This window comes from Leuresthes tenuis, unplaced genomic scaffold (genome assembly GCF_036924035.1).
Source record: "Leuresthes tenuis unplaced genomic scaffold, fLeuTen1.0.hap1 SCAF_3, whole genome shotgun sequence".
Taxonomy (NCBI): domain Eukaryota; kingdom Metazoa; phylum Chordata; class Actinopteri; order Atheriniformes; family Atherinopsidae; genus Leuresthes; species Leuresthes tenuis.
Window position 1 is genome coordinate 28989350 of NW_027325357.1, and position 17117 is coordinate 29006466.

The 17117-nt window shown below is 41.2% G+C and overlaps 1 protein-coding gene and 18 non-coding genes across 19 annotated transcripts in view; all 19 read left to right on the top strand.

Annotated features, from left to right (window-relative positions):
* Nucleotides 1-16660, top strand: part of mfsd4aa (major facilitator superfamily domain containing 4Aa) — a 117531-nt gene extending 100871 nt beyond the window's left edge. The window contains exons 7-9 of the mRNA XM_072383215.1: nt 14391-14538; nt 14902-14972; nt 16309-16660. Of these exons, the coding sequence (XP_072239316.1) occupies nt 14391-14538; nt 14902-14972; nt 16309-16455 (366 nt within the window). The 3' untranslated portion in view covers nt 16456-16660. The remainder of the gene's footprint in view (nt 1-14390; nt 14539-14901; nt 14973-16308) is intronic.
* Nucleotides 35-107, top strand: trnaf-gaa (transfer RNA phenylalanine (anticodon GAA)). Its single transcript has one exon. It is a non-coding gene; the product is annotated as a tRNA-Phe (tRNA).
* Nucleotides 542-614, top strand: trnaf-gaa (transfer RNA phenylalanine (anticodon GAA)). Its single transcript has one exon. It is a non-coding gene; the product is annotated as a tRNA-Phe (tRNA).
* Nucleotides 894-966, top strand: trnaf-gaa (transfer RNA phenylalanine (anticodon GAA)). Its single transcript has one exon. It is a non-coding gene; the product is annotated as a tRNA-Phe (tRNA).
* On the top strand, nt 2257-2329 carry trnaf-gaa (transfer RNA phenylalanine (anticodon GAA)). Its single transcript has one exon. It is a non-coding gene; the product is annotated as a tRNA-Phe (tRNA).
* trnaf-gaa (transfer RNA phenylalanine (anticodon GAA)) lies at nt 3061-3133 on the top strand. Its single transcript has one exon. It is a non-coding gene; the product is annotated as a tRNA-Phe (tRNA).
* trnaf-gaa (transfer RNA phenylalanine (anticodon GAA)) lies at nt 3568-3640 on the top strand. Its single transcript has one exon. It is a non-coding gene; the product is annotated as a tRNA-Phe (tRNA).
* trnaf-gaa (transfer RNA phenylalanine (anticodon GAA)) lies at nt 3968-4040 on the top strand. The gene has a single exon. It is a non-coding gene; the product is annotated as a tRNA-Phe (tRNA).
* Nucleotides 4320-4392, top strand: trnaf-gaa (transfer RNA phenylalanine (anticodon GAA)). Its single transcript has one exon. It is a non-coding gene; the product is annotated as a tRNA-Phe (tRNA).
* trnaf-gaa (transfer RNA phenylalanine (anticodon GAA)) lies at nt 4827-4899 on the top strand. The gene has a single exon. It is a non-coding gene; the product is annotated as a tRNA-Phe (tRNA).
* Nucleotides 5176-5248, top strand: trnaf-gaa (transfer RNA phenylalanine (anticodon GAA)). The gene has a single exon. It is a non-coding gene; the product is annotated as a tRNA-Phe (tRNA).
* On the top strand, nt 6035-6107 carry trnaf-gaa (transfer RNA phenylalanine (anticodon GAA)). Its single transcript has one exon. It is a non-coding gene; the product is annotated as a tRNA-Phe (tRNA).
* trnaf-gaa (transfer RNA phenylalanine (anticodon GAA)) lies at nt 6544-6617 on the top strand. Its single transcript has one exon. It is a non-coding gene; the product is annotated as a tRNA-Phe (tRNA).
* Nucleotides 7051-7123, top strand: trnaf-gaa (transfer RNA phenylalanine (anticodon GAA)). Its single transcript has one exon. It is a non-coding gene; the product is annotated as a tRNA-Phe (tRNA).
* trnaf-gaa (transfer RNA phenylalanine (anticodon GAA)) lies at nt 7559-7631 on the top strand. The gene has a single exon. It is a non-coding gene; the product is annotated as a tRNA-Phe (tRNA).
* trnaf-gaa (transfer RNA phenylalanine (anticodon GAA)) lies at nt 8068-8140 on the top strand. The gene has a single exon. It is a non-coding gene; the product is annotated as a tRNA-Phe (tRNA).
* Nucleotides 9088-9160, top strand: trnaf-gaa (transfer RNA phenylalanine (anticodon GAA)). The gene has a single exon. It is a non-coding gene; the product is annotated as a tRNA-Phe (tRNA).
* On the top strand, nt 9599-9671 carry trnaf-gaa (transfer RNA phenylalanine (anticodon GAA)). The gene has a single exon. It is a non-coding gene; the product is annotated as a tRNA-Phe (tRNA).
* Nucleotides 10110-10182, top strand: trnaf-gaa (transfer RNA phenylalanine (anticodon GAA)). The gene has a single exon. It is a non-coding gene; the product is annotated as a tRNA-Phe (tRNA).
* Nucleotides 16661-17117: the final 457 nt, after the last annotated feature.

A 17117-nucleotide genomic window follows, 5' to 3' on the forward strand; every position in this document is an offset into this window, starting at 1 on the left:
TCAGCCTCTTGGCCACTGGAAATAGGCTAATTTTGCCGAAATAGCTCAGTTGGGAGCGCGTTAGACTGAAGCTCTAAAGGTCCCTGGCTCAATCCCGGGTTTCGGCAAGCTCCATCAACAACTCCCCTCTTACTTATTCAACCTCTTGTGACATCGAAATAAACCAAAAAAATTCTGAACCAATCTCATTCACACACATAAGACAGAAATGTTTGGTCATCATGCACAGCAGCGCGTTTGGAGGAAACTAAACAGTAGCTCAACCGTGTCATACCAACTGTCAAGCACGGTGATGGAGAGCTGATGAGTTGGGCCTGTTTTTTTTTAATCATATGATGTTTTCATATGTTGGGTGTTTCATTGGCAAACTGATGTAACAGGACATAAGCAGGATGCATGGAGCGGTCCACATGGAAGAGATTGAAACTGCATCCCACACTTCTATCATAAAGTGAATGGACAATGAATGAATTCCAAAGTACGGTCATTCCCACCATCGTCAGTTTGTCGGCCTCTTGGCCACTGGAAATAGGCTAATTTTGCCGAAATAGCTCAGTTGGGAGCGCGTTAGACTGAAGATCTAAAGGTCGCTGGTTTTATCCCAGGTTTCGGCAAGCTCCATGGTTGACCTTGGCAAGCTCCAAGGTCAACACATAAGACAGAGATGTTTTTTTTAATCATATGATGTTTTCATATGTTGGGTGTTTCATTGGCAAACTGATGTAACAGGACATAAGCAGGATGCATGGAGCGGTCCACATGGAAGAGATTGAAACTGCATCCCACACTTCTTCTATCATAAAGTGAATGGGCAATGATTGAATTCCAAAGTACGGTCATTCCCACCATCGTCAGTTTGTCGGCCTCTTGGCCACTGGAAATAAGCTAATTTTGCCGAAATTGCTGAGTTGGGAGAGCGTTAGACTGAAGATCTAAAGGTCCCTGGCTCAATCCCTGGTTTCGGCAAGCTCCAAGAACAACTCCCCTCTTACTTATTCAACCTCTTGTGACATCGAAATAAACCAAAAAAATTCTGAACCAATCTCATTCACACACATAAGACAGAAATGTTTGGTCATCATGCACAGCAGCGCATTTGGAGGAAACTAAACAGTAGCTCAACCGTGTCATACCAACTGTCAAGCACGGTGATGGAGAGCTGATGAGTTGGGCCTGTTTTTTTTTAATCATATGATGTTTTCATATGTTGGGTGTTTCATTGGCAAACTGATGTAACAGGACATAAGCAGGATGCATGGAACGGTCCACATGGAAGAGATTGAAACTGCATCACACATTTCTATCATAAAGTGAATGGACAATGAATGAATTCCAAAGTAGGTCATTCCCACCATCGTCAGTTTGTCGGCCTCTTGGCCACTGGAAATAGGCTAATTTTGCCGAAATAGCTCAGTTGGGAGCGCGTTAGACTGAAGATCTAAAGGTCGCTGGTTTTGTCCCAGGTTTCGGCAAGCTCAATGGTTGACCTTGGCAAGCTCCAAGGTCAACACATAAGACAGAGATGTTTTTTTTAATCATATGATGTTTTCATATGTTGGGTGTTTCATTGGCAAACTGATGTAACAGGACATAAGCAGGATGCATGGAGCGGTCCACATGGAAGAGATTGAAATTGCATCACACATTTTCATTCATAAAATGAATGGACAATGAATGAATTCCAAAGAACGGTCATTCCCACCATGGTCTGTTTGTCGTACTCTTGGCAACTGGAAATAGGCAAATTTTGCCAAAATAGCTCAGATGGGAGCGCGTTAGACTGAAGATCTAAAGGTCACTGGTTTTATCCCAGGTTTCGGCAAGCTCCAAGAACAACTCCCCTCTTACGTATTCAACCTCTTATGACATCGAAATAAACCAAAAAAATTCTGAACCAATCTCATTCACACACATAAGACAGAAATGTTTGGTCATCATGCACAGCAGCGCGTTTGGAGGAAACTAAACAGTAGCTCAACTGTGTCATACCAACTGTCAAGCACGGTGATGAAGAGCTGATGATTTGGGCCTGTTTTTTTTTAATCATATGATGTTTTCATATGTTGGGTGTTTCATTGGCAAACTGATGTAACAGGACATAAGCAGGATGCATGGAGCGGTCCACATGGAAGAGATTGAAACTGCATCCCACACTTCTATCATAAAGTGAATGGACAATGAATGAATTCCAAAGTACGGTCATTCCCACCATCGTCAGTTTGTCGGCCTCTTGGCCACTGGAAATAGGCTAATTTTGCCGAAATAGCTCAGTTGGGAGCGCGTTAGACTGAAGATCTAAAGGTCGCTGGTTTTATCCCGGGTTTCGGCAAGCTCCAAGAACAACTCCCTTCTCACTTATTCAACCTCTGATGACATTGAAATAAAGCACAAAAATTCTGAACCAATCTCATTCAAACACATAAGACAGAAATGTTTTTTTTAATCATATGATGTTTTCATATGTTGGGTGTTTCATTGGCAAACTGATGTAACAGGACATAAGCAGGATGCATGGAGCGGTCCACATGGAAGAGATTGAAATTGCATCACACATTTTCATTCATAAAATGAATGGACAATGAATGAATTCCAAAGAACGGTCATTCCCACCATGGTCTGTTTGTCGTACTCTTGGCAACTGGAAATAGGCAAATTTTGCCAAAATAGCTCAGATGGGAGCGCGTTAGACTGAAGATCTAAAGGTCACTGGTTTTATCCCAGGTTTCGGCAAGCTCCAAGAACAACTCCCCTCTCACTTATTCAACCTCTGATGACATTGAAATAAACCACAAAAATTCTGAACCAATCTCATTCAAACACATAAGACAGAAATGTTTTTTTTAATCATATGATGTTTTCATATGTTGGGCGTTTCATTGGCAAACTGATGTAACAGGACATAAGCAGGATGCATGGAGCGGTCCACATGGAAGAGATTGAAACTGCATCCCACACTTCTTCTATCATAAAGTGAATGGACAATGATTGAATTCCAAAGTACGGTCATTCCCACCATCGTCAGTTTGTCGGCCTCTTGGCCACTGGAAATAAGCTAATTTTGCCGAAATAGCTCAGTTGGGAGAGCGTTAGACTGAAGATCTAAAGGTCCCTGGCTCAATCCCGGGTTTCGGCAAGCTCCAAGAACAACTCCCCTCTTACGTATTCAACCTCTTATGACATCGAAATAAACCAAAAAAATTCTGAACCAATCTCATTCACACACATAAGACAGAAATGTTTGGTCATCATGCACAGCAGCGCGTTTGGAGGAAACTAAACAGTAGCTCAACTGTGTCATACCAACTGTCAAGCACGGTGATGGAGAGCTGATGATTAGGGCCTGTTTTTTTTTAATCATATGATGTTTTCATATGTTGGGTGTTTCATTGGCAAACTGATGTAACAGGACATAAGCAGGATGCATGGAGCGGTCCACATGGAAGAGATTGAAACTGCATCCCACACTTCTATCATAAAGTGAATGGACAATGAATGAATTCCAAAGTACGGTCATTCCCACCATCGTCAGTTTGTCGGCCTCTTGGCCACTGGAAATAGGCTAATTTTGCCGAAATAGCTCAGTTGGGAGCGCGTTAGACTGAAGATCTAAAGGTCGCTGGTTTTATCCCGGGTTTCGGCAAGCTCCAAGAACAACTCCCTTCTCACTTATTCAACCTCTGATGACATTGAAATAAAGCACAAAAATTCTGAACCAATCTCATTCAAACACATAAGACAGAAATGTTTTTTTTTAATCATATGGTGTTTTCATATGTTCGGTGTTTCATTGGCAAACTGATGTAACAGGACATAAGCAGGATGCATGGAGCGGTCCACATGGAAGAGATTGAAACTGCATCCCACACTTCTATCATAAAGTGAATGGACAATGAATGAATTCCAAAGTAGGTCATTCCCACCATCGTCAGTTTGTCGGCCTCTTGGCCACTGGAAATAGGCTAATTTTGCCGAAATAGCTCAGTTGGGAGCGCGTTAGACTGAAGATCTAAAGGTCGCTGGTTTTATCCCAGGTTTCGGCAAGCTCCATAGTTGACTTCTGCAAGCTCCAAGGTCAACACGTAAGACAGAGATGTTTTATTTAATCATATGATGTTTTCATATGTTGGGTGTTTCATTGGCAAACTGATGTAACAGGACATAAGCAGGATGCATGGAGCGGTCCACATGGAAGAGATTGAAACTGCATCCCACACTTCTTCTATCATAAAGTGAATGGACAATGATTGAATTCCAAAGTACGGTCATTCCCACCATCGTCAGTTTGTCGGCCTCTTGGCCACTGGAAATAAGCTAATTTTGCCGAAATAGCTCAGTTGGGAGAGCGTTAGACTGAAGATCTAAAGGTCCCTGGCTCAATCCCGGGTTTCGGCAAGCTCCAAGAACAACTCCCCTCTTACGTATTCAACCTCTTGTGACATCGAAATAAACCAAAAAAATTCTGAACCAATCTCATTCACACACATAAGACAGAAATGTTTGGTCATCATGCACAGCAGCGCGTTTGGAGGAAACTAAACAGTAGCTCAACCGTGTCATACCAACTGTCAAGCACGGTGATGGAGAGCTGATGAGTTGGGCCTTTTTTTTTTTAATCATATGATGTTTTCATATGTTGGGTGTTTCATTGGCAAACTGATGTAACAGGACATAAGCAGGATGCATGGAGCGGTCCACATGGAAGAGATTGAAACTGCATCCCACACTTCTATCATAAAGTGAATGGACAATGAATGAATTCCAAAGTACGGTCATTCCCACCATCGTCAGTTTGTCGGCCTCTTGGCCACTGGAAATAGGCAAATTCTGCCGAAATAGCTCAGTTGGGAGCGCGTTAGACTGAAGATCTAAAGGTCGCTGGTTTTATCCCAGGTTTCGGCAAGCTCCATGGTTGACCTCGGCAAGCTCCAAGGTCAACACATAAGACAGAGATGTTTTTTTTAATCATATGATGTTTTCATATGTTGGGTGTTTCATTGGCAAACTGATGTAACAGGACATAAGCAGGATGCATGGAGCGGTCCACATGGAAGAGATTGAAACTGCATCCCACACTTCTATCATAAAGTGAATGGACAATGAATGAATTCCAAAGTACGGTCATTCCCACCATCGTCAGTTTGTCAGCCTCTTGGCCACTGGAAATAGGCTAATTTTGCCGAAATAGCTCAGTTGGGAGAGCGTTAGACTGAAGATCTAAAGGTCCCTGGCTCAATCCCGGGTTTCGGCAAGCTCCAAGAACAACTCCCCTCTCACTTATTCAACCTCTTGTGACATCGAAATAAACCAAAAAAATTCTGAACCAATCTCATTCACACATATAAGACAAAAATGTTTGGTCATCATGCACAGCAGCGCGTTTGGAGGAAACTAAACAGTAGCTCAACCGTGTCATACCAACTATCAAGCACGGTGATGGAGAGCTGATGACTTGGGCCTGTTTTTTTTAATCATATGATGTTTTCATATGTTGGGTGTTTCATTGGCAAACTGATGTAACAGGACATAAGCAGGATGCATGGAGCGGTCCACATGGAAGAGATTGAAACTGCATCCCACACTTCTTCATTCATAAAATGAATGGACAATGAATGAATTCCAAAGTACGGTCATTCTCACCATGGTCTTTTTGACGGCCTCTTGGCTACTGGAAATAGGCAAATTTTGCCGAAATAGCTCAGTTGGGAGAGCGTTAGACTGAAGATCTAAAGGTCGCTCGTTTTATCTCGGGTTTCGGCAAGCTCCATGGTTGACCTTGGCAAGCTCCAAGGTCAACACATAAGACAGAGATGTTTTTTTTTAATCATATGTTGTTTTCATATGTTGGGTGTTTCATTGGCAAACTGATGTAACAGGACATAAGCAGGATGCATGGAGCGGTCCACATGGAAGAGATTGAAACTGCATCCCACACTTCTATCATAAAGTGACTGGACAATGAATGAATTCCAAAGTACGGTCATTCCCACCATCGTCAGTTTGTCAGCCTCTTGGCCACTGGAAATAAGCTAAATTTGCTGAAATAGCTCAGTTGGGAGAGCGTTAGACTGAAGCTCTAAAGGTCCCTGGCTCAATCCCGGGTTTCGGCAAGCTCCAAGAACAACTCCCCTCTTACTTATTCAACCTCTTGTGACATCGAAATAAACCAAAAAAATTCTGAACAAATCTCATTCACACACATAAGACAGAAATGTTTGGTCATCATGCACAGCAGCGCGTTTGGAGGAAACTAAACAGTAGATCAACCGTGTCAAACCAACTGTCAAGCACGTTGATGGAGAGCTGATGAGTTGGGCCTTTTTTTTTTAATCATATGATGTTTTCATATGTTGGGTGTTTCATTGGCAAACTGATGTAACAGGACATAAGCAGGATGCATGGAGCGGTCCACATGGAAGAGATTGAAACTGCATCACACACTTCTTCATTCATAAAATGAATGGACAATGAATGAATTCCAACGTACGGTCATTCTCACCATGGTCTGTTTGTCGGCCTCTTGGCTACTGGAAATAAGCTAATTTTGCCGAAATAGCTCAGTTGGGAGAGCGTTAGACTGAAAGATCTAAAGGTCCCTGGCTCAATCCCGGGTTTCGGCAAGCTCCAAGAACAACTCCCCTCTCATTTATTCAACCTCTTGTGACATCGAAATAAACCAAAAAAATTCTGAACCAATCTCATTCACACACATAAGACAGAAATGTTTGGTCATCATGCACAGCAGCGCGTTTGGAGGAAACTAAACAGTAGCTCAACCGTGTCATACCAACTGTCAAGCACGGTGATGGAGTGCTGATGAGTTGGGCCTGTTTTTTTTAATCATATGATGTTTTCATATATTGGGTGTTTCATTGGCAAACTGATGTAACAGGACATAAGCAGGATGCATGGAGCGGTCCACATGGAAGAGATTGAAACTGCATCACACACTTCTATCATAAAATGAATGGACAATGAATGAATTCCAAAGTACGGTCATTCTCACCATGGTCTGTTTGTCGGCCTCTTGGCTACTGGAAATAGGCAAATTTTGCCGAAATAGCTCAGTTGGGAGAGCGTTAGACTGAAGATCTAAAGGTCCCTGGTTTTATCCCGGGTTTCGGCAAGCTCCAAGAACAACTCCCCTCTTACTTATTCAACCTCTGATGACATTGAAATAAATAAAAAAAATTCTGAACCAATCTCATTAACACACATAAGACAGAAATGTTTGGTCATCATGCACAGCATCGCGTTTGGAGAAAACTAAACAGTAGCTCAACCGTGTCATACCAACTGTCAAGCACGGTGATGGAGAGCTGATGAGTTCGGCCTGTTTTTTTTTTAATCATATGATGTTTTCATATGTTGGGTGTTTCATTGGCAAACTGATGTAACAGGACATAAGCAGGATGCATGGAGCGGTCCACATGGAAGAGATTGAAACTGCATCCCACACTTCTATCATAAAGTGAATGGACAATGAATGAATTCCAAAGTACGGTCATTCCCACCATCGTCAGTTTGTCGGCCTCTTGGCTACTGGAAATAGTCAAATTTCGCCGAAATAGCTCAGTTGGGAGCGCGTTAGACTGAAGATCTAAAGGTCCCTGGTTTTATCCCGGGTTTCGGCAAGTTCCAAGAACAACTCCCCTCTCACTTATTCAACCTCTTGTGACATCGAAATAAACCAAAAAAATTCTGAACCAATCTCATTCACACACATAAGACAGAAATGTTTGGTCATCATGCACAGCAGCGCGTTTGGAGAAAACTAAACAGTAGCTCAACCGTGTCATACCAACTGTCAAGCACGGTGATGGAGAGCTAATGAGTTGGGCCTGTTTTTTTTAATCATATGATGTTTTCATATGTTGGGTGTTTCATTGGCAAACTGATGTAACAGGACATAAGCAGGATGCATGGAGCGGTACACATGGAAGAGATTGAAACTGCATCACACACTTCTTCATTCAGAAAATGAATGGACAATGAATGAATTCCAAAGTACGGTCATTCTCACCATCGTCAGTTTGTCGGCCTCTTGGCTACTGGAAATAGGCAAATTTTGCTGAAATAGCTCAGTTGGGAGAGCGTTAGACTGAAGATCTAAAGGTCCCTGGTTTTATCCCGGGTTTCGGCAAGCTCCAAGAACAACTCCCCTCTTACTTATTCAACCTCTGATGACATTGAAATAAATCAAAAAAATTCTGAACCAATCTCATTAACACACATAAGACAGAAATGTTTGGTCATCATGCACAGCATCGCGTTTGGAGAAAACTAAACAGTAGCTCAACCGTGTCATACCAACTGTCAAGCACGGTGATGGAGAGCTGATGAGTTCGGCCTGTTTTTTTTTTAATCATATGATGTTTTCATATGTTGGGCGTTTCATTGGCAAACTGATGTAACAGGACATAAGCAGGATGCATGGAGCGGTTCACATGGAAGAGATTGAAACTGCATCCCACACTTCTTCTTTCATAAAATGACTGGACAATGAATGAATTCCAAAGTAAGGTCAATCCCACCATCGTCAGTTTTTCGGCCTCTTGGCCACTGGAAATAAGCTAATTTTGCCGAAATAGATCAGATGGGAGAGCGTTAGACTGAAGATCTAAAGGTCCCTGGCTCAATTCTGGGTTTCAGCAAGCTCCAAGAACAAATCCCCTCTCACTTATTCAACCTCTTATGACATCGAAATAAACCACAAAAATTCTGAACCAATCTCATTCAAAATCATAAGACAGAAATGTCTGGTCATCATGCACAGCAGCGCGTTTGGAGAAAACTAAACAGTAGCTCAACCGTGTCATACCAACTGATAAGCACGGTGATGGAGAGCTGATGAGTTCGGCCTGTTTTTTTTAATCATATGATGTTTTCATATGTTGGGCGTTTCATTGGCAAACTGATGTAACAGGACATAAGCAGGATGCATGGAGCGGTCCACATGGAAGAGATTGAAACTGCATCACACACTTCTTCATTCATAAAATGAATGGACAATGAATGAATTCCAAAGTACGGACATTCTCACCATGGTCTGTTTGTTGGCCTCTTGGCTACTGGAAATAGGCAAATTTTGCCGAAATAGCTCAGTTGGGAGAGCGTTAGACTGAAGATCTAAAGGTCCCTGGTTTTATCCCGGGTTTCGGCAAGTTCCAAGAACAACTCCCCTCTCACTTATTCAACCTCTTGTGACATTGAAATAAACCAAAAAAATTCTGAACCAATCTCATTCACACACATAAGACAGAAATGTTTGGTCATCATGCACAGCAGCGCGTTTGGAGAAAACTAAACAGTAGCTCAACCGTGTCATACCAACTGTCAAGCACGGTGATGGAGAGCTGATGAGTTCGGCCTGTTTTTTTTTTAATCATATGATGTTTTCATATGTTGGGTGTTTCATTGGCAAACTGATGTAACAGGACATAAGCAGGATGCATGGAGCGGTCCACATGGAAGAGATTGAAACTGCATCCCACACTTCTTCTTTCATAAAGTGACTGGACAATGAATGAATTCCAAAGTACGGTCATTCCCACCATCGTCAGTTTGTCGGCCTCTTGGCTACTGGAAATAGGCAAATTTCGCCGAAATAGCTCAGTTGGGAGCGCGTTAGACTGAAGATCTAAAGGTCCCTGGTTTTATCCCGGGTTTCGGCAAGTTCCAAGAACAACTCCCCTCTTACTTATTCAACCTCTGATGACATTGAAATAAATCAAAAAAATTCTGAACCAATCTCATTAACACACATAAGACAGAAATGTTTGGTCATCATGCACAGCATCGCGTTTGGAGAAAACTAAACAGTAGCTCAACCGTGTCATACCAACTGTCAAGCACGGTGATGGAGAGCTGATGAGTTCGGCCTGTTTTTTTTTTAATCATATGATGTTTTCATATGTTGGGTGTTTCATTGGCAAACTGATGTAACAGGACATAAGCAGGATGCATGGAGCGGTCCACATGGAAGAGATTGAAACTGCATCACACACTTCTTCATTCAGAAAATGAATGGACAATGAATGAATTCCAAAGTAAGGTCATTCCCACTATGGTCTGTTTGTCGGCCTCTTGGCCACTGGAAATAGGCAAATTTTGCCGAAATAGCTCAGTTGGGAGCGCGTTAGACTGAAGATCTAAAGGTCCCTGGTTTTATCCCGGGTTTCGGCAAGCTCCAAGAACAACTCCCCTCTCACTTATTCAACCTCTTTTCACAAAAATTCTTAACCAATCTCATTCAAATCTCATTTAACGTTATTAACAGGAAAATACTTTTATTTTTATGTTGATTACTGAGATTTGGCCAGCTGACACATTTTAATTCCAGTTCATAACTGATTCAAATAAAATGTTCCACTTTTGACAAGATCAAGTCCAAATGTAGCAGGATCTGTGTTTGTTCACATGGTTTGCCAAAACTGCCAAAACAATGTCGGACTCCGTAGTTTTCTCTGGACCCCTGCAAAATCTGAGCAGTGATGACATGTTTAGCCGCATGTCCTCATTCAATTGCTGGTTGTCTAGATGGTGTCCAGCAAACAACGTGGGCTACATAGATAATTGGCAATCTTTCTGGAGAAAATCTGGTCTGATGAGGAGAGACGGCATCCATCCCACTTTGGAAGGAGCTCTTCTCATTTCTAGAAATATGGACGAATTTATTAGTCATCCAAAAACATGACAACCCAGGGTTGGAGAATGGATGCAGAGTTGTAGTCTTACACACTTCTCTGCGGCTTCCCACCTGATGCTGCCCCCCCCCTCAATCAAAAAACACAAAAGGAGCAAATCCTCTTGTGCAAAAAAAAAATTTAAAACAAAAACTTTAACTGAACAAAAATATCAAACTATTAAATGTGGTTTGCTGAATATTAGATCTCTCCCTTCGAAGTCTCTGTTAGTGAATGATTTGATTTGTGATCATCATATTGATATATTTTGTTTTACAGAAACCTGGCTGCAGCAGGAGCATTAATGAATCAACTCCCTCTGACTATTTAAATGTTCACGTTCCTCGAACCACAGGCAGAGGAGGAGGAGTGGCAGCTATCTTCAGATCAGGGTTACTAATCAGTCCTAGACCCAAGATTAGTTTTAGCTCTTTTGAATCTCTGATTCTCAGTTTTTCCCACCCAAAGTGGAAATCACAAAAACCTCTTGTGTTTGTTGTTGTGTATCGTCCACCTGGCCCTTATTCTGAGTTTCTGTCTGAATTCTCAGAGTTTTTATCCCAGTTAGTGCTGAGTACAGATAAAGTCATTGTAGTGGGTGACTTTAATATTCATGTAGATGTTGAAAATGACAGCCTAAATATTAACTTTAATTCTATATTAGACTCTATTGGATTTTCTCAAAGTGTTCACAGACCTACTCACTGCCTTAATCATACCCTTGACCTTGTGCTGACTTATGGCATTGAGAGTGAACAGTTAACAGTGTTCCCTCATAACCCTGTCTTGTCTGACCATTTTTAATAACTTTTGAATTTACATTACTTGACTACACGGTTTCTGAGAAGAATTCTACATATAGAAGGTGTCTGTCAGAGAATGCTGTAACCAGATTTAAAGAGTTGATTTCATCATCCTTTTCTTCACTGCCATGTGCTGATATGACAGAGGACGGCTACCTAAATTTTACTCCAGTAGAACTTGACTCTCTTGTTGACAGCACTATAGCTTCAATGCGTACAACACTGGACAATGTTGCCCCTCTGAAAAGGAAGGTAATCAGTCAGAAGAGGTTGGCTCCTTGGTATAATTCACAGCTGCGTGCGTTAAAGCAGACTGCAAGAAAGCTGGAGAGACAGTGGCGTTCCTCTAATTTAGAAGAGTCTCAATTAGTCTGGAAAGATAGTTTAATAACGTATAAGAAAGCACTTCGTAAAGCTAGAACTGCTTATTATTCATTATTGATAGAAGAGAATAAGAATAATCCCAGGTTTCTTTTCAGCACTGTTGCCAGGCTGACAAAGAGTCCGAGCTCTGTTGAGCCATGTATTCCTTTAACTCTCAGCAGTGATGATTTCATGAGATTCTTAATCAATAAAATTGTTTCTATCAGAGAGAAGATTAATGAAATCCTTCCCATTTTTATCACTGATGTATCATTAAGTAGAGCAGCTTTAGAAGTATCTTTCGAACCTGAATTGTATTTAGACAGCTTCTGTCCAGTTGATCTTTCTGAGCTGACAACAGCAATAGTCTCTTCTAAACCATCAACTTGTATGTTAGACCCAATCCCAACCAGACTGTTCAAGGAGGTTTTCCCCTTAATTGACACTTCCATATTGGATTTGATCAATCGGTCTTTGTTGATAGGATATGTACCTCAGACTTTTAAGGTTGCTGTAATTAAACCTTTACTTAAAAAACCTACTCTTGATTCAGAAGTGTTGGCTAATTATCAACCTATATCCAATCTCCCTTTTTTGTCTAAAGTTCTTGAAAAAATAGTTGCAGTTCAACTTTGTGATAATTTACATAGAAATAATCTGTTTGAAGAGTTTCAGTCAGGATTCAGAGTGCATCATAGCACAGAAACAGCACTGGTGAAAGTTACCAATGATCTCCTGTTAGCTTCTGATAGCGGACTTGTTTCTGTGCTTCTCCTGTTGGATCTCAGTGCTGCATTTGATACGATCGATCACAGCATTCTGTTACAGAGACTTGGACATGTTATTGGGATTAAAGGAACTGCATTAGGCTGGTTTAAGTCATATTTATCTGATAGATTCCAGTTTGTTCTTGTAAATGAAGAATCTTCCTCACACGTTGAAGTAAGTCATGGAGTTCCTCAGGGTTCTGTGCTTGGACCGATTCTTTTTACTTTATACATGCTTCCATTAGGTAACATTATCAGACAGCATGGCATAAATTTCCATTGTTATGCTGATGATACTCAGCTGTACTTATCTATGAAACCAGATGAAACCAACAGGTTGGTCAGACTACAAGCCTGTCTTAAAGACATAAAGACCTGGATGACTCAGAACTGTCTGCTTTGAAATTCAGACAAAACTGAAGTTGTTCTCTTTGGACCTGAGCGCTTCAGGGAGAAATTGTCTAGTTATATAGTTACTCTAGATGGTATTTCCTTGGCTTCTAGTTCTACAGTGAGGAACCTTGGAGTTATTTTTTACCAGAATTTATCATTTGACGCACATATAAAACTGGTTTCTAGGACTGCCTTCTTTCACCTTCGTAATATTGCTAAAATCAGGAACATCCTGTCTCAGGGTGATGCAGAGAAACTAGTTCATGCATTTGTTACTTCAAGATTGGACTACTGTAATTCCTTATTATTGGGCTGTCCCACATATTCTCTGAAAAGCCTCCAGCTGATCCAAAATGCTGCAGCCAGAGTTCTGATGAGAACTAACAGGAGAGATCATGTTTCTCCAGTTTTAGCTTCTCTTCATTGGCTCCCTGTTAAATTCAGAATAGAATTTAAGATTCTTCTTCTCACATATAAAGCTCTTAATGACCGAGCTCCATCATATCTTAAAGATTTAATTGTAAGGTATTTTCCTAACAGAGCACTTCGCTCCCAAACTGCAGGTTTACTTGTTGTTCCCAGAGTTTCTAAAAGTAGAATGGGAGGTAGAGCCTTCAGTTATCAGGCCCCTCTCTTGTGGAATAAGCTGCCAGTAAATGTCCGGGAAGCAGACACCTTTCCACTTTTAAGATTAGGCTTAAAACTTTCCTTTTCGATAAAGCTTATAGTTAGGGATGGCTCAGGTGATCCTGAAACATCCCATAGTTAAGCTGCTATAGGCTTAGACTGCTGGGGGACCTCATCTGTCACACCTTTCCTCACTTTGCTCTCTTTTTCCCCCTGTTTAATTTCACAATTGATTTTATGTACATGTGACATTATTGTGGTTATTAACGTATGTTTCCCTGTTCCAACAGGTATCCTTTGAATGGCGTTATGGTGTTTTCCCCCCTCTTTTCCCTCTTTTCTGTCTTCTCAAACCCCAGCTGGTCGAGGCGGATGGCCACCCTTCCTGAGTCTGGTTCTGCCAGAGGTTTCTTTCTGTTAAAAGGGAATCGTTCCTTTCCACAGTTGCCACAGGCACGCTCAGGACGGGAGATTGAACTGAAGACAAGTTTCGGTGCAATCTGTTGGTTTCCTTAGCTAGGATATTAATTTTTTGAATTGGCTCTATATGAATTAATTGGATTATGATTACAATGAATTGAATTCCAATTGGCTTGAATTGGACTATATTACTTAAGTGCCTCTGGCGCTATATAAATAAAATTGAATTGAATTGAATTGAATGGTTTCCCTCAGCTGTTGTGTTTCAGTTGACAAAGCCAGCACAGACTTTGATGCCACCATTCTCTCGCTCTGTGTGTGTTTGTTTCTGTCAGGTGGGAGTCATACTGGTTCAGTGCCTTTTGTTGATCTTCTACACCAGTAGTGTGTTCCTCTTTGTCGGCACGTGTGTGTTGGGCCTGTGTATCAGCAGTGTGTTTCCCTCCATGCTGGCTTTCACTGAGGACATGTTTGACTACAAAGGTAAAAACACATTTTCACAAACACTGCAGCTCAGCGCAAGCTGCAGGATTCATTTGAACAACAAAATCTTAACCACCAAAAGCGAACAGATGAAAGAAATAATTCTGAACATCTGAAAGAATATTCATCTTCACTGTGTTCTACATTTCAACAGGTGTAAATCTACCCATTGTTCTTGTTTGTGATGAGTTTTACTTAGTTACTAATTAATTTCAACATTCGGATCATATTTCTATTAAATAATTAGATATAATTCCAGTTATTCATCTGTGAATTATAAATGCAGTGATCAAAAGTTCAAAAGCAATCTACGTATCTTCTCATCTTCCGTAGCTACAGATTATTTCTTTGTGTGTGTTAAAGGTTGTGCCACAACAGTCCTGGTGACGAGTGCCAGCACAGGAGAGATGATGCTGCAGCTGCTTGTTGGATCAGTAAGAAACGTCTTGACTTGTAACCACAAGACGGACATACTTTCACAATGATCAGTCATCAGTTATCTGAATAGAAAGTTATGTTTTTGAAAGGCAAGGCATGTTTATTTGTAGAGCACGATTCGTACATAAGGTAATTCAAAGTGTTACAGCTACATAAAATCCCAAGAAGGCAAATAAAATCATTCCAAAAACATAAAAAAATATTAATTAATTAATTAATTAAATTAAAAGCGAAGAGTGCAGATAAAATACTTTCAGTTGTCATATGCACAGCTAAATAGAACTGTTTTCAGCCTGGATTTAAACATTGTCAGAGTTGAGGCATGTCTCACATCTTCTGGAAGACTGTTTCAGATTTTAGGAGCATAAAACTGAAATCCAGTCTCACCTTGTTTAGTCATGACTCTGGGCACCAGCAGGAGATCCCTCCCTGAGGTTCTCAGAGTCCGAGTTGGTTCATATGGCTCTAACATGTCAGAGATATTACTGACTTTGGTGTTAGACCATGAAGAGACACGAGTACAGCTGTTTCAAAGTCTATTCTCCGAGTGACAGGAAGCCAGTGCAGAGACCTGAGCACTGGACTAAACCACAAAAATTATCAGATAAAGCAAGACCGACGACGTCCACATTTGAGATAACAACAACATTTAAAATGAGCACATCTAGAGTGTGCCCTCTGCTGTGGGTGGGCTCCGTCACATGCTGAGTTAGACCAAACATTTCAAGGACAGCAATGAGTTCTTTAGCTTGCTTATCTATCTATATAAAATATGGAAGATTGTTTTATCTCCATTTTGAATGGCACAAACTCAAATGATGAAAAAACCCCACCCCTCTGGTTTTCTCATGTTTCAGACAAAAATTGAAGTGAGGTGGACTGAACTCAATCAGGACTGCATTAGCTGCGTTTTTGTCGAGCCATGTCTCAGTTAAAAACATAAAATCAAGATTGTGAGAGGAAATAAAACTATTAAATAAGAATGATTTGTTACTTAAAGAGCTGACATTGAGTAGTGCGTGTTTGAGATTAGGTAGAGTTGAACTGGACGCTGTGTTCTTCCAAGGGATATGGATAAGATTTCTCTGATTGGACAAAGTGTATATTTGGTTAACAGAGGTGTGTAAGTGACTTAGACTTTGTTAGATAAACCAGTTTAGCAGCTCAAAAAAGCAGATTTTTCAGGCAGAAACTCATAGAACTGATGCATGCAGAAATGTGGAAATCTTAAGCTGTGTCTCAGCGACTTAAGCTTGGGTGAAAACTGCTCTCTCAGGTTTGATAGCAGTGATGTTTGAGGTTCGACTCTCAGAGTGTGTCTGCTTCCTGCAGGTGATCCACAGCCATGGCAGTTACTCCTTCCTGTTATGTTCCACAGTGACGTCCCTCATCGGCTTCTGCCTGTTCCTGCTGCTCCTCTACGCCCAGCGAATCCACACAGGTAGACACACGACAGGGAAACCAGAGCAGGGAGAGTGAACAAAACACACCGGGCTTCATCTGCATTAATGATTCAAAATGATTATGATGATGATAATCTGTGCTTGTATTAAGTACATGGAAACGCATAGCAACATGATCAACTTTGCATTGTGTGTAAAACAGTTTGCTGGACACTTTTTACGGATGCTGCTGTTTTGCTGTAACGAGGGTTCCAGCACATTTGTAACCGTTTCAGAAACTTCTTTGTCTTTTCTGAGATAAAGTGACTCCAACACTGAAGAAACCATCACTTTTTTTTCTTTTAAAGTCATCAGCTTTATAACTAATCAGAGGTTGTGTTATGTTGCTGTTCTGACGTCAAACACATTGCTCCATCTGGATTACGATCTCCAACTATTAGGGCAGGAAAAACAAAATGTGTAAAAACGTAAATGTGGAGGATCGGTTTGACTTCCTCTGTGCTAAGATATTTTTGTGAGGCTAACACCTGAGAAGAAGGGAAATGCTAAAGCTCTCTGAAAAGAACGGAGGTTTTTATTATCCAGCTCTGAGATCAGAGGATACAGCAGGAGGAGATGACCTCCCTGCAGGCCTGATGACCGAGTGGCAGCTCAGTGGATGATCTGTGATCTCATTTTATTTTGGCACCGTTATCTCTCCCTCTGGATTAAACGTTTTAATCACTGAGCATTGCCTCC